This window comes from Pleurodeles waltl, chromosome 4_2 (assembly GCF_031143425.1).
Source record: "Pleurodeles waltl isolate 20211129_DDA chromosome 4_2, aPleWal1.hap1.20221129, whole genome shotgun sequence".
Taxonomy (NCBI): Eukaryota; Metazoa; Chordata; class Amphibia; order Caudata; family Salamandridae; genus Pleurodeles; species Pleurodeles waltl.
The window spans coordinates 331,080,054-331,095,291 of NC_090443.1; the positions used below are offsets into that span (position 1 = coordinate 331,080,054).

General features: G+C 45.5%; 1 protein-coding gene across 4 annotated transcripts in view; it reads left to right on the top strand.

Annotated features, from left to right (window-relative positions):
* PLA2G6 (phospholipase A2 group VI) overlaps positions 1 to 15,238 on the top strand; it is a 317,414-nt gene that overhangs the window by 176,493 nt on the left and 125,683 nt on the right. For all 4 annotated transcript variants that reach the window (XM_069231334.1, XM_069231337.1, XM_069231335.1 and 1 more), the window contains one exon: positions 1,695 to 1,788. In XM_069231334.1, the coding sequence (XP_069087435.1) occupies positions 1,695 to 1,788 (94 nt within the window). The remainder of the gene's footprint in view (positions 1 to 1,694; positions 1,789 to 15,238) is intronic.

Below are 15,238 nucleotides of genomic sequence, written 5' to 3' on the forward strand. Positions count from 1 at the left end.
CCCACTGGTAAAGTCCCCTTCTCTGACCCACCACCTTCGAACGATGCATGGGTGTCTTTTCAAAATGTAGTGAATCTGCAGTTAGAAGTATTTTTCAGAAGAACAAGTTGCTTATTTTTTTTTTATAACACTCTTTTTGCGAATACTCTAACTACAAATTCCTCACCGGCCTGTACTCCCCCTTCTGTGAAGTGGATGTCTGATAGTTCAGTAGCACCCATTTTAGATTCAACACACTTTTCAGCTACCAGTTTGTGAGTGGCTCCATGTCTGAGGACATGAAAGTTGCCTTTGTAAACTGATGTCCGCATGCAGTGATGGCACCTATCTGTTGGTCTGCGTCATCACTTCCAGATGGTGCAATCACTGTGGAGTTTGATGGTGCCATCTACTGGCGTGCAGGAGCTGTTATAGTTAAGGTTTCTGGATCCAGTCTGGCTTCTGAAGGAATTCAAAAGGTGAGGAATCTGGTGTAGGATAGAGTATCCACCAGAAAAAGCATCACTCGCACTCAGTCTTTTTCCACCTTTTGTAAATTTAAGGAGTCAAGATCCTGCATTGAGAGTACTTACTAGGTGGAAGGACAATATGAAATGCACATAAACTGTAGCAGTCAATCCCAAAGGGACCCTTGAGTAATGGAGCTTGTCAGATAAACCCCCAGATAGATGCCAAGGTTATAATGGACACATAAACTGTTTGCCGGACACCCGAGAAGAGGTGGATCCCTCCATGGCTGGGCCCCACTGGCAGAGCCGTATATGTGCAAGGGGGAAAGCCCATTACTGAATGACAGTGGAGACTGAATGACATCTCACTTCAGAAAAAGAGGTCCCCAGTGGGCAAAGGTGCATGGATGGAGTAGTTTGTCGGTGCTACTTGGGCCTCTACAACCCTTGTCTATGAAAGTATCCTATCTCAGTAAATCTCTGTATATTTTACACGTTACTGAGCTTTGCTTCTTTGGTTGTCATTTTATCTGGGAAGCCTTGTGATGTCCACATACCAAACCCTTGCAAGAAAGCAAACTATTTTAAAGTGCATAACTCTGACTACCCTGTCAATGTCCACTTAATAAAAAGTCTCTCTCTCTTTCTCTCTCTCACTCTCTCACTCTCTACCTCTCTCTATCTCTCACTTCTTCCCCTCCCTCCTAGCCACTTCAGTTGGCAAACTAAAGTTGTAACCCTGGGACAGCTATTTGAAGTCGAGCACTAGGCCAGCATGTCTCTTGGGTAGCGAATTTAAACCGGAAGTAAACCTAACATAACCTGGAAGCAGCCATTTTTAAACCAGAAGTAAACCCAGCATATCCCAGAATGACCACATACAGAATGAACATATTGCTATGATGGCTGTTTAAAATCACATAAAACTCACCTTATTCCTATGGCAGCCATTATACAGCATACACATGGGCAATTAACCTTTTTGTCCTGTATATTTAATTTTAAACATGTTATCTGGTTTTACTGGTACTTCCTTGTACCAATTTTAAGTAAGTGAAACAATAAAAATACGTATTCATTCCACTAACATTCCAACATGTTGCAGTCAGTCTGTTCCTTCCAGACTAGCTGATTGTCTTGTCCTATTTCCTATCACAGGTGTTTATTATTTTCTGTCCACAAAGATGCCCGGTTGGGTGATTTGAAACAAGTGGTTAATTGAGCTCCAGCTCTTTCTTTTTTCAGGTTTTGGGGATGCTGTGTACATCGCCACTGGCCTTAGCGCTCTGATGGGTATGGGCCAGGATTGCGTGGACTCCTCTGATGATGGACTTAGGCGGTAAGTGCATTTGAGAGCATGGGTCATTGGTGGCAAGAGGTTCAGTTTTGTGTGCTATTATTGACTGCTAGAGAAGGCTCCATATTAGGATTGAAAGTGCCATTGTCTGACCCCCCCCCCCCCCCCGGGACTTCAGGCATTGACACATTCCTTTTAAAACAGTTGGGGAGCACTTTACTAAACCTCCAAATTACTAATGAATTACATACTCCCATCTACCTCTGAGTGTCAAAATTGCCTCGGTGTGTCTGCTACCTCCCACAACTGAGGAGGACACAGTAGGGTAACCAAACCCTCCTACCCCCACTCCCCCCTACCCATGTCCTCGGCGAGCAGAAAGGCTGTGCCTGTGTGGGCTACCCCCCCTTTATTATTATGAAGCTATGCTATCAGTTGTGTCAATGAGCTTTCTGCCCCCCCCCCCCCCCCCCCCCCAAGGGCCGGTGTAAGACTGCTGTCCCTGTTATGGGTTATAGGCTTGGCCTCATGCCTGAAAGGGATCCTTTTTTAAAAATGATATATCCCTGATTTCTAGAGGGCTTTCTGTCTCATGAGAGGGGGGTGCAGGATGCAAATAGATTGTTGTGCCTGCTTTTTAAAAAAATATATGTTATCTTACGTGTGCTGTCCAGGCGACTTCCCTTTTGCGCCCCCTGGTGCAGTGAAAGACTGCTGGACTGGTTATAGTGTAGGGCACAGACTGAAGCTAGATTGGATTGTCCCAGCCCTTTTTTTCATTTTTTTAAATTATATTATTCCTCATGTCTAGTGGGCTTTCTGGCTCCTCATGGGGGCAGATTAGAGGGGCAAATCACACATTCTGCCCAGGGGAGGGTGGACAGAAAGACTAGGACCATTATGGGGTGGTGGGAGAAAAGCCACTTCTTTTATCTTAATTCTGATTTCTCTGGTGCTCAGTGGGCTCTCTCCCCCCTCAATTATTATGCCAAAAGTATCTCAGAGAATACCCATTCTTAGGAGGTAAGTAATATACACAAGTTATATGTACATAGACCCAAAACAGGTAACTAACAGTAAGAAAAGTAGTGCAAACAATGTATAATCACAATAGGATGCAATAGGTGAACATAGGTCTAGGGGCAACACAAACCATATTCTCTAAAAGTGGAATGCGAATCACGAATGGATCCCAGACCTATGGTTGCTTGTAGAGGGTCCCTGGGACTGTAAGAAAACAGTCAGGGTGTCCAAGATACCCCACCCCAAGACCCTGAACAGTAGGAGTAAAGTTACCCTACTACCCCAGAAAGACACAATAGTCGTGATAGGGTGATTCTGCAAGAACCACAAGCACCAGCAAAACACTGAAGACTGATTCCTGGACCTGCAAGGAAAGGGGACCAAGTCCAAGAGTCGCAATAGTGTCCAGGGGGGGGGCAGGAGCCCAGGAAACCCCAGATGAAGGTGCAAAAGGGCTGCCTCCGGGTGGAAGAAGCCGAAGATTCTGCAACAACGAAAAAGACTAGGAACTTCTCCTTTGGATGGAAGATGTCCCACGGCGTGCTGGGTGTTGCAGAAGTGTTTCCACGCAGAAATACAGCAAACAAGCCTTGCTAGCTGCAAGGGTTGCGGTAGAGGTTTTTGGGTGGTGCTGGGGACCAGAAAGGACCAGGATGTCGCCCCTTGGAGGAGGAGATGGGGGGGGGGGCACTCAGCAACTCAGAGAGCCCCCGCAGAGGCAGGCAGCACCCGCAGAAGTACCGGAGCGGGCACTTGGAAGTTCTGTGAACTCAGAGTCACAAAAGGAGGGTCCCACGACGTCTGAGTCCAACTCAGAGGGTTGAGCACTGCAGGACGGAGTGCTAGGGACCCAGGCTAGGCTGTGCACAAAGGAATCCTTGGAGAAGTGCACAGAAGCCGAAGCAGCTGCAAATCACGCAGTACACAGGTTTGCTGTCTGGCGTGGGGAGGCAAGGACTTACCTCCACCAAATTTGAACAGAAGAGCCACTGGAGTGTGGGAGACACTTGGACCCAGCTCCTGTGTTCCAGGGACCACGCTCGTCAGGATGAGAGAGGACCCAGAGGACCGGTGATGCAGTCTTTTGGTGCCTGCGTTAGCAGGGGGAAGATTCCGTCGACCCACTGGAGATTTCTTCTTGGCTTCCAGTGCAGGGTGAAGGCAGACAGCCCTCAGAGCATGCACCACTAGGAAACAGTCGAGAAAACTGGCAGGATGATGCACTACAGTGTTGCTGGTAGTCGTCTTGCTACTTTGTTGTGGTTTTGCAGGCGTCCTGGAGCAGTCAGCTGTCGATCCTTGGCAGATGTCGAAGAGGGAAGTGCAGAGGAACTCTGGTGAGCTCTTGCATTCATTATTTGAAGAATACCCCAGAGGAGAGACCCTAAATAGCCAGAAAAGGAGGTTTGGCTACCAAGAGAGGTAACAGCCTATCATAGGGGGTCTCTGACGTCACCTGCTAGCACTGGCCACTCAGAGCAGTCCAGTGTGCCCCCAACACCTCTGAATCCAAGATGGCAGAGGACTGGGACACACTGGAGGAGTTCTGGGCACCTCCACTGGGAGGTACTGGTCAGGGGAGTGGTCCCTCCCCTCTCCTTTGTCCAGTTTCGCACCAGAGCAGGGCTGGGGGATCCCTGAACCAGTGTAGACTGGCTTATGCAGAGATGGGCACCATCTGTGCCCATCAAAGTATTTCCAGATGCTGGGGGAGGCTACTCCTCCCCAGCCCTTCACACCTATTTCCAAAGGAAGCGGGTGTAACACCCTCTCTCAGAGGAAATCCTTTGTTCTGGCTTCCTGGGCCGGGGCTGCCCAGACCCCAGGAGGGCAGAATCCTGTCTGAGGGGTTGGCAGCAGCAGCACCTGCAGTGGAAACCCCGGAAAGGCAGTTTGGCAGTACCAGGGTTCTGTGCTAGAGCCCGTGGGATCATGGATTTTTCCCCCCATCCCAGAATGGTATTGGGGTGACAATTCCATGATCTTAGACATGTTACATGACCATGTTCGGAGTTACCATGGTGACGCTACACATAGGTAGTGACCTATGTACAGTGCACGCGTGTAATGGTGTCCCCGCACTCACAAAGTTCGGGGAAATTGCCCTGAACGATGTGGGGGCACCTTGGCTAGTGCCAGGGTGCCCACACACTAAGTAACTTGGCACCCAACCTTCACCAAGCGAGGGTTAGACATATAGGTGACTTATAAGTTACTTATGTGCAGTGAAAAATGGCTGTGAAATAACGTGGACGTTATTTCACTCAGGCTGCAGTGGCAGGCCTGTGTAAGAATTGTCTGAGCTCCCTATGGGTGGCAAAAGAAATGCTGCAGACCATAGGGATCTCTTGTAACCCCAATACCCTGGGCACCTAAGTACCATATACAAGGGAATTATATGGGTGTACCAGTGTGCCAATGAGAATTGGTCAAATTAGTCACTAGCCTGCAGTGACAATTTTAGAAAGCAGAGAGAGCATAAACACTGGGGTTCTGGTTAGCAGAGCCTCAGTGAAACAGTTAGGCACCACATAGGGAACACATATAGGGCGTACACTATGAGCACCGGGGTCCTGCCTAGCAGGATCCCAGTGACTCAAGGGCAAAAACAAACATACATACAGTTTAAATGGGGGTAACATGCCAGGCAAGATGGTACTTTCCTACAGCCTCCACATAAGATGTGAGTGAAACATTCACATATTTCTCCAAAATTTTGGAGAACACAGGCAGCAGAGAAATTGTTGAAAATTCAACCACATCAACGGGTTTAGGTTAGGCTTCTTTAAGAGCGGAAGAACCATAGCGTGCGTCCGACTCAAGGAATGTGGCCTTCCTGCAAAGAGGGTTTTAACAAATTCAATACCACCTGTAGTAATTTCGGATCCAACAAGCGAATGGAGAACCTGAATTGATGGATTGCAAACTATTGGAGAAGGTGAACAAATCGAGAGGGGTCCACAAGGACATGTCAGGTGCAGCATCAGAGCTTCTTACTCTGTCAGTAGGACCTTGTACTAAGGTATGCGAGCAATAAGTCTCAGCAGCAGTGTCACTTGCTGAAGTCATGTCCATAGTGGCTTTAGAAAGATGACGATGGATATCCGCCACCTTTTTAATCAAAAACTGGTCCATCTCCTCGCATTAAAACTGAGAGAGCAAAGGCATAGGGGACATGGTGCGAGAATCGGAAAGATCTCTAAGCGCATTAAAAAAAGCATCCTAGGATAGTTTCATGCTTTTATCAGAATATAGGGCCTGATTACAATCTTGGTGGAGGGATTACTCCGTCCCAAACGTGACGGATATCCCGTCCGCCGTATTACAAGTTCCATTCTATTCTAACCAGGCCCATAATGTTGCGCAAGATGTTCTACACAATGCATGATATCTTTTCATGGCTAGTTTGTAATTCGTTTTAGTCTCTTCTCAATAAGACTTTCTCCAAAGTCTTTCAAGTCTTTTACAAAGCTTTTTTTCTTATCGGAGTGATTCATTGAACCAGGGAGCACCCGGAAGAGTTCTGTTAGAATGCAACACAAAAGGTGGCAAAATAACATCCAAAGATTTAATAAACAAATTATTAGTCAATCCCTGATACATCTCCATATTCTTCGTTCGAAAAAGTTCAGAGTTTAATGCCGGGGCATCCAGTTTAGACAAGGTCCTTGATTTAGTAACTATTTTATTTTGTTCTTTTATGGAATCGCTAGAGATCCAATCGTGAATGGAACAGCTAGATGATCTGACCAAATCAGAGGTATAGGAAGCTCTGTGGTCAGATTATTCATATTAGAAAAAATGTGATCTAGCAGATGGTCATCCTCATGAGTGGAAACTCAGTTACGCAGTCAGGTTCAGAGTTTTCAAATCATCAATAAGGGTAGTACCAAAACTACAGATCAGATCTTCCAAATGAATATTTAGGTCCCCCCGCAAAATAAAATTAGCTGATTTCAAAGTGTATGGAGACAGTAAGTCTGAGATGCTAGCACACCAACTTCCAGCATTTCTTGAAGGACAATACATTAAAGCGCCAGACAGAGTAAATTTGGATATAACGGCAATCGGAAAAAAACAAAACCTTATAAGCTAGAAGAGGGATTTCACGTATTTTGAATTTATGTTTTTTTTTAAAATATAATGGCAAGGCTGCTCCCTGTCATATCAGGCCTATTTCTTTTGACAATAGAGTAGTTGGAATGAAAGGCAGAAATCACCTCAGACAGAGAACCATCATGAAGCCATGTCTCTGTTAGGAACAAGGTGTAAGTTCTGGATTCACACAAAATAATGAACACATGTTGTCGATGCTTGAGGCGGGAGGAGCAGTTTATACTGAAGAAACAAAATTCATTCTTATGGCTAGCATGATGATGTATCAGTGTCGCACCATTATTATTAATAGAGATTGTTGGATTAGCAATAGCATCCCCCACTTGAATAGAAAACTTACCACCCTTACATATTGACAAACCTGTCCCTATACTGAGAGACTGCCAATTAGCTGAAATAGGAGGTGTAAGTGCCATGAGCTGGTTAAAAGAGTAGCGAATTACCTGAGACGGTGCAGAATTTCTGGCCCCAGGCCCCAGTCACCTGCATACGGGCGCAGATGGGCTTGTCTTAGGCACGCCTTTGGTGCACCGTCAATCAGCGCCAAAGACTGCTGTCGCTGTTACATAATGGGTGCACAGACCAATGTCTGGGCAGGCTGTCCCCAACCCCTATTTTCTTCATCCTGGCATGTAGTGGGCTTTCTGTCCCGCTAGAAAAAGGAGTGATTGGGGGATAAACCACCAATTGCTCACACCCAGGGGGGCAGGAAGATTGTTCAAGTTTTTTTTTTATATTGGAAGAGCACTTGACCATGCCTGATGGGGTTGCTCCTTCCTTCCATGGTGTCTAGTGGGTGGATACCTGCTTGGGTATTGCAGTCCTGTAGCAATCCTGAAGGAGGAATCCACTAGGGAGAGGTACTGCCTGGAAGAGGACATTGTTCCTTTCCAGCAGTACCTCTCTCATGTAGAACGGTGCTTGAGGCAGAGTTATGCCCCCCTAGCACTAATAAACTGAAGACAGTGGGCACCTAATGGTGCAGACCGGTTTTAATTTCTGAACAACAGTGAGCTGTGCAACACTGATTGAAAAAAAAGAAAAATGTTAGTACGTGGAGAAGCTTTCTCCTTGTGTCCGACCTTATATTTTTAAAAAGAAAATCCTTTTGGTGTGAGCACCATAAATATTTTCTTGTTGAGTGTGCTTTATGAACTGTTCACATCCACCACACTACAGACATTGTGCACTTGATGTGAAAGGTTTCTCAAGCGGTTAAAGCTTTGTTCTGTGAGGGAATCCAAAAACCCAGATCTTTGATTACCTTGTTTACAGCACTGTTATCGGAGATGAAATATTTGCTGCTTAAAACATTGTTGATGGTCACACCAACAGAAGCCACCAGACACCTTGCATCAACTGCTCTTTGCACCCTCTCTTCCATTGCCATGTGATCAACAATCAAAGAATCAAAACCCAAGCACCTCTCGTCGAGAGTGCCACCATCACAGACAATCTATTAATTGAAGGCCTACCGCCCTCCACATCGATGGGCTCACCTTCAGTGCTGATTCCCTTGTTGAAGGCTCAACAGTTAGCTGTCTTGTCAGTAGTTCATCAGCCACATTTGCAGCCCCATCGATGGCTCCACTGTTAGTGCCACTGCCAACTGAACCGCCGATGATGACCCTAGCATTGATATGCAAATAATGCAGGTTTCTATCCTTACTACTATTCCTGTGTAATTTAGTGGTTCACCTGTTAAAATAGCCTTTATTCTCGCTGGCCTTTCGAATGTTCCTTCCTCCCTTAGACATAGATTGGCTATGACAGTGACTGTCCATTGCCTTTATTGTCTATGGTAGTTTACCTTCTGCTTTATTAAAAAAATACAGTGGGACTCTCACTTCAACGACGGAGATGGTTCAAGCATGTGAGCTTATGGAAGATACCAAAACTTGAGAACCACAGTTGCAGGTAAGTAACTATTTTTTTCCCTTCACCTTCAGGGGATCTTCATTGATAGTCGTAAGCTTTGAATAGAATAGCCTGTTTATCCTTGGAAAATAAAAAGAAATAAAATAACAAATTATGCGCTTCTAAAGAGGTTACTTAAACAGGTTCAACATATTTGGGTGGTGGGACTCCATGAGGCTGCTGTGCAGATATCTTGTGGTAAGAATGCTTCTTCCCAAACCAGTAATCGTAGCTTTATCTCTATTAGAGTAAGCTTTTGGTGTTCCAGTCAAGGTATTGGTCGCCGTATTGTATAATGGATGATATAAGAAACTATATACATATATGCATTGTTTTGACATTGTCAAATCTGTGAAAATGGGTCTACTGTTAACAAATACTTAGCTTTCTAACATCTCACACTCACCAAACATCCACTGTATGAAGTAACCTATCTGCTCGAGGAATGATTTATTTAAAAAAAATAAAAAAAAGTTGTCAAGGAATTGCACTGATTAACATGAAGGCCTGAAATTGATTTAGCAAGTGTAAACACGTGGTGAGATTAAATTCTTCTGAATTAAGCAGATGCATACTGTCCACCACTTTGAAGGCATTGGGTGCTCTGCTGGATGGATGCTGAACCTCTTTTAGAGTTTCTATGCTGACCCAAGCAAGATTTAGATAGCCATATTGTATAAGTCCTCAAGTGAGCTGCCAAGGTTACGATACAGGATCGGTCCTTAGGAACTGTAAAAGAAATCCAGTCTGCTTATGAGCTTCCTGTGTATTCATTCCAATCGGCAGAGAAGGTTGTTTATTTCCGTGGCATTCAGGATGAATCTGGCTTTGGAGTATGTCAGTTAAATGAGACCCAATATGTATTTATGAAGCAGTAATAGGTGTTTGACAAAAACACCTGTACATAACGTTAGTATAAGAGGAGATAAACAGTCTGGGCAGTGGACAGGTGGAAGTTTGTGGTTGTGATGCTTAGTGAGCCACGAATTTGGGCAATAAGACTAGGTCAAGTTGTACCGTTAGACCAGACAGTGTAGTATTTATAATTAAAACAACATTTTTACATTTAGGGAAGTTAGGAAGGCCCAGAAGTAGTTCCCAGGTAGTTGAACATGGATTGTTAGAGGCCACTTGACATTTTGTTCCAGGTGGAACTTCGAGGCAGGTTTGAAGGTGGTATATGAGAATAGAAGCAGTATAGGTTGACATACCACTGAGAGAGACTGAGTCAAAGTACAAAGCATAGTATTTTTTTGTCCTCATTTGTACAATCAGAAGGCAAAAGAAGATCAATGTAGAGACAATCGCCTCCACCTCTCACCAGAAAAGGAGATGAGACGCAAGAGCCATGTCACTCACTCAGAAGACCTCACAAGCAGACCTTGTATCACAGAAGTTCTTTATATGGCCCACATACAAGCTCCCCTTAAAAGGTTTTTTGCTTGAATGCATAATAATTGGACATTCTCCTTTTGTGATTCAAACAGTTGATCTCACTTATTATTCTGCTGTGATTTATGTCAATTCTCCCCTGCATCCCAAAACTTTATCCTCTTAGTTGGGGGACTGTTACCATTGAAACTATTTATCCTTTGAATTGAAGCTTGCCATTCCCATGATATCAGGGGGCAAGGAAGCACCCACTTCAAACATATTTCTTATTGTGCCAGCAACATTAATACAAAAAGTAAGAATTGTTTGGTTCTTATACCAATTTATCGGTAGCCCTCCACCATCTTTGATCCTGAAAATCACCAGTGCCAGGCTTACCTTAACTTCTTGACTCATAACTTCAGTGAGTCCCTGCTCACTTCATGCCAATAGATCTGGATCGGAGGGCACTGCCAAAACATATGGACATCGTCTGCCTTTTCCTCGCCACATTTAGGGCACTTCTTCACCACTCATCCTCCCAGAATCAACAGCTTTTTCGGCATCCAATATGCCCTGTGAGCAAATGTTTTTTCCTGAGAGGTGCAGATTTAGTTGACAACCAAAGAGTAGACCTTCATACTTGCCATGATGTCCAGCATCTTCCCCAGATCTCGGATGGCAGGTTAAAAACTTTCTCTCATAGGGGATTTCCATTATAGTCATAAGCACTGAATAGTCCCGTCCGTGTGTGGGGACCCTGGAGCACTTTTCACAGTATATCTTCTTAAGTGTAGATGTTCACCTTTCTTTAGGAAGCCCTGCAGAGTCACTTTTGAAAGAAAGATATTATGCAGCCTATAGGAACAGGCTACAGTGGCCAAAGGCTACAATGGCCCAATTCTTCATCTTGTACTTTTAAAAGGGTCCAGGAGAATAAAACAGCATAAATGTCTGTCACAAACCCTTTTTGGTAGATGTAGGAGGCTGGTTCAGTTCATGGTGTACACCTGCGGTGTTGCACCCTATACTGAGTCCAGGCAACCCTTAGTGATAGTGTTTACATGTACAGATAGCAAAAGCTCTCTAGGGGTAGCTGTGGTGAGAAGCTAAAGCTTATCTATGAGGAGTGTAAAGCACTTCCAGTGCCACAATAGTCAGTCAGTAACTATTCAGAAGAAAGAACCACATCAGTTGTTTCAACAATAAGTTTCTTTATTACAACACTTGTTATACTAACATTGGTATATCTCCAACTGGAGGTAGCAACACACAAACATATACACTTAGCAACAAGCAGGAAAACATACAAATGCACTGGTCCCTATGGAGGCCAAACCATATACAAAGAAACCCGTTTAAGAAAGGAGGTGCCCAGCCAAGGTAAGTGTGTTAGGATCCCAGGGACTGGGGAGTAAGAAATCACTAGAGCTAAGTTATAGAAATCACACATGTGCCCGGGTGCAGAGCTGTTATCGAGCTGGGTGTCCCATAGGCTTACACAGGACAGTCATGGTTGGATTTTTATGGATTCAGGACCCTTCCCAGTGAACCCTGAGGAAACCAGTTGGCACAAGGAAGGTTGGAGAGTGCCCCCCACCAGTGGATACCCAGAAGACCGTAGTACCTACACCAGGGAAACCGGGTGCATCAGGGTGAAGTGGCGTCAGAAACCCTTGTTGAAGTCAATAGAAGCCTCGGTTTTCCAGCTGCTGTTGCAACCTGTGGATCAGAATGGTGGAACCAAAAGGTGGATTCTGGACGTGAAGAACCTGAAAAAGAAGGGGAGTCTCCAGACCACTCGGTGATGTCCAGGAGGCAGGTAGGCAATGCCCGCTCTCTTGAAGGTGAGGTCCCTGCAGGACAGTGAAAGAAGAAGTCCACCTGCGTAGTCCAGGGGAGCTGCAGGAGATCCTTGGAGTCGCCCACGAGCTGTCCCATGTTGGTTGCCGAATTGAAGGAGGGTCAGTGGCCAGCAGGACTACCAGCAAGTCTTGGCAAATGCAAGTAGTCATTGCAAGGAAGTTTGTAGATTTTGGAGGACCAGCAAGATCCTAGTGACTCAACCCTTGGAGGGGAGTCAAGGAAGGCCTTCAGCAGGAAGGAAACCCAGCCAAAGTCGGAGGAGCCCTCACGAGTGACCCACTAGCAGCAGGCACAGGGAGACACAGTGAGGCCCCAGCAGAACAACAAAACAGGAGTCTCACGTTGCAGGAGCTGCAGAGTGGAAGCTGAATCTGGAGTTGCAAAGTGCTGGAGGCTGGGGCTTCTTGAAGCGTGAAGATCTTCATGGTGGAAGAGCCAGCAAGCCTTGGCAAGACCAACAGTCGCAGTGCACAGGGTTCCATTCCAGTGGCTGCCGCAAGGGTCCACCATCTCCCAAGTTGGTCAGAAGACAAGTAGAACCAGGAAAGGACCACAGAACTACCACCTGTGAGCAGAGCCTTTACGTGGGACAGTAGGATCCACCAGCTGGTTGTCATTGTCTTGAGGTGCCTGCGGATGCAGGGGAGTCCCTCCTTTACAGGCAGAGTCCTTGTGACACTGGAGGATGCACAGCCATGGATGCTGCAGAAATCTTGCAGGAGGTGGAGAAAGAATGTTGCAGTGAGAGTCCTCCCAACTGGATACAGTCTTGTTTCAGAACAGCAGCAGTTCTGGAGACCAGAAGATGTCTTGCAGAGATTTCCTTTAAGGGTCTTGCTTGATGAATTTGAGGACCCATCCTCGGGGAGCCCTAAAGTAACCCTAAAATGGGGTTGGTCACTCTCTGTCTCTGCAGTCTGGTGGCGCTCAGAGGTCACCCTTTCCCAGCCCAGGGACAGGGACACCTATTTCAAAGGACGAAGGTGGTCACACCTCTTTCTTGCAGGAGATCCTTTGTTCTGCCTTCCCCTGCTTGAGTTAGGCTCATCAGCAGGCGAGCAGAACAGTGTCTGGGGTTGGCAGCTGCCTGGCTGGCAACCAGACCCCTTAAGGCTGCACAGGCAGAACTGGGGGATCCTCTAAGGAACCCCCTAAGTGCATGGTATCATGCAACTAGCACTGGAATTGGTGTAGTTCCATGATTCCAACATGTTCGATACCAAACATGCCTAGGTTCGGAGAAGCCATTATGTAGTTGGACCACTTGTGTTCACCAGTTCCACTTCATACATTAAGATGGCTACCCCGCACTTACAAAGCCCAGGGAAGGGAGTTTGGAGTTTGTAGGGGTACCCTCACACTTAGGGACATGCACCCTGCCCTTTGGCTGAAGGGCCTACCAGAGGGGTGACTTACAGTGTCTAAGTGAAGTGACCATGACAAAAGCAAGCCTTAAATCTGTAATGAAAGGTACATGCATAATTTCACGCAGCCTGCTTTGGCAGGCTTGCAGACACAGTTTGCATGGACTCCCATGGATGGCACAATATATGCTGCAACCCATGAAGTCCCCCTGGTGTACCAATGTCCTGGGTAGCTAAGTACCAGATACTAGAGACTTACTAGGTGTGCCAGTACACCAATTGTGGGTGTAAATGTTTACCAGCAATCCAATTTAGAGGAGAGAGCACAGACAGTGGGGTTCTGATTAGCAGGATCCCATTGCATTACATTCTAAACACACTGGCACCAGGCAAAATGTGGGGGTAACTATGTCAGAAATAGGCTAATTTTCCTCAGAAGAGTAGAGAGATAAAGTAAAGCGAGGCAGTAAAGCCCCTTAGGTTCCCATTATATGGGTTAAATAGAGACTGTGCCTTTAAGAACCCAGGAACCACCAGTATCCCATTATGCTGAGCAGCGTGCAGTTGCTTTAGTTCTTTTTGAGGCGATGAACGATGATATATAGGTTCCCAGGATACTTCTATCCACTCCACCAAGGACGAGGGAGGGTTGCTTATGACTATAATGGAAATTTCCCTATGAGAGAACTGGAGTTAAATGTAAGAAACTATTCATTCTTTTGTGGGGGATTTCCATTTATAGTCATAAGCATTGAACAGAGTAGCAATCCCATCCCTACTTAAAGTAGTGGAGAAGAGAGAAAGTGAACTAAGGCAGAATTTTAAGCAAAGAGATTTCTGAGTGAGGTCTGTCCTCCTTGAGTGTCCGCTCTAGCATCAGAGTCCAGGCAGAAATGTATGGACAGATCTCCACGTGGCTGCGTTCGCAAATATCTGGTAAAGGGATTTTCCTTAATAAAGCAGCTATAGCCGCTTTGCCTTTAGTGGAGCATGTTTTACGTTAAGCTAATAGTGACTTCTTAGCTTTCTAATAGCACAAAAGGATGCAGGAAACTATCCATCAGAAGAAGGATTGGTTGGAAGTGGCAAGACCCATACGAACCAGACCATAGTTGGTACACAACTGGTTCAACCTGGGGATGTCTTGTCTGATCGAGATAGAATTTCAAAACTCTTCCACACCCAGGGAATGATGAGTTCTTCAGCTGGAGTTAAGGGATTCTGAAAGAATGTAGGTAAAGATTTGATATGGTTTACGTGGAAATCCTAAATAACCTTAGGGACCATAAAAACTGCTCAGCTCCCCCTTTAGTTTCCTAGACCACGCCGGCTTAAATTCTAACAGTATTTTGTTAAAAATAAAAGTACATTTCAGGAGTATGGAGATTGTTAGAATCTTTGATCTTCCTTGAAAGGAAGGTGGGAGGCCTCCACACCCATTTAATAACTTTCTCGTTTCTGTCGCTGTTTTGGTAAAGTTTACCTGAGCCATTTGTCTAGGTCTTGCACCACCTGAACTCACAAATATCTTATTCCCTGCTTTACAATCAGACTATTACAGCAGGTTTTCCATTCAATAATTTCAGTTTTTCCAGATTAGCCCACTCATTAGGAACCTTCCTAAAGCCTTCCAGAATACTCAGGATCATTGGGAGTGAACCAACCAGATCTCTTGTACACACCATTAAATCATCGGCGTTCAGTGCCACTTTTTTCTCCCACCCGTTACATTCAAAGTGGATGATGTTTTGGTTTGCCCGAATATTTTTTGCCAGAGGCTCAATATATAGATTAAAATACAACGATGACAGCAGGAAGCCCTGGTGAGTCCCTGT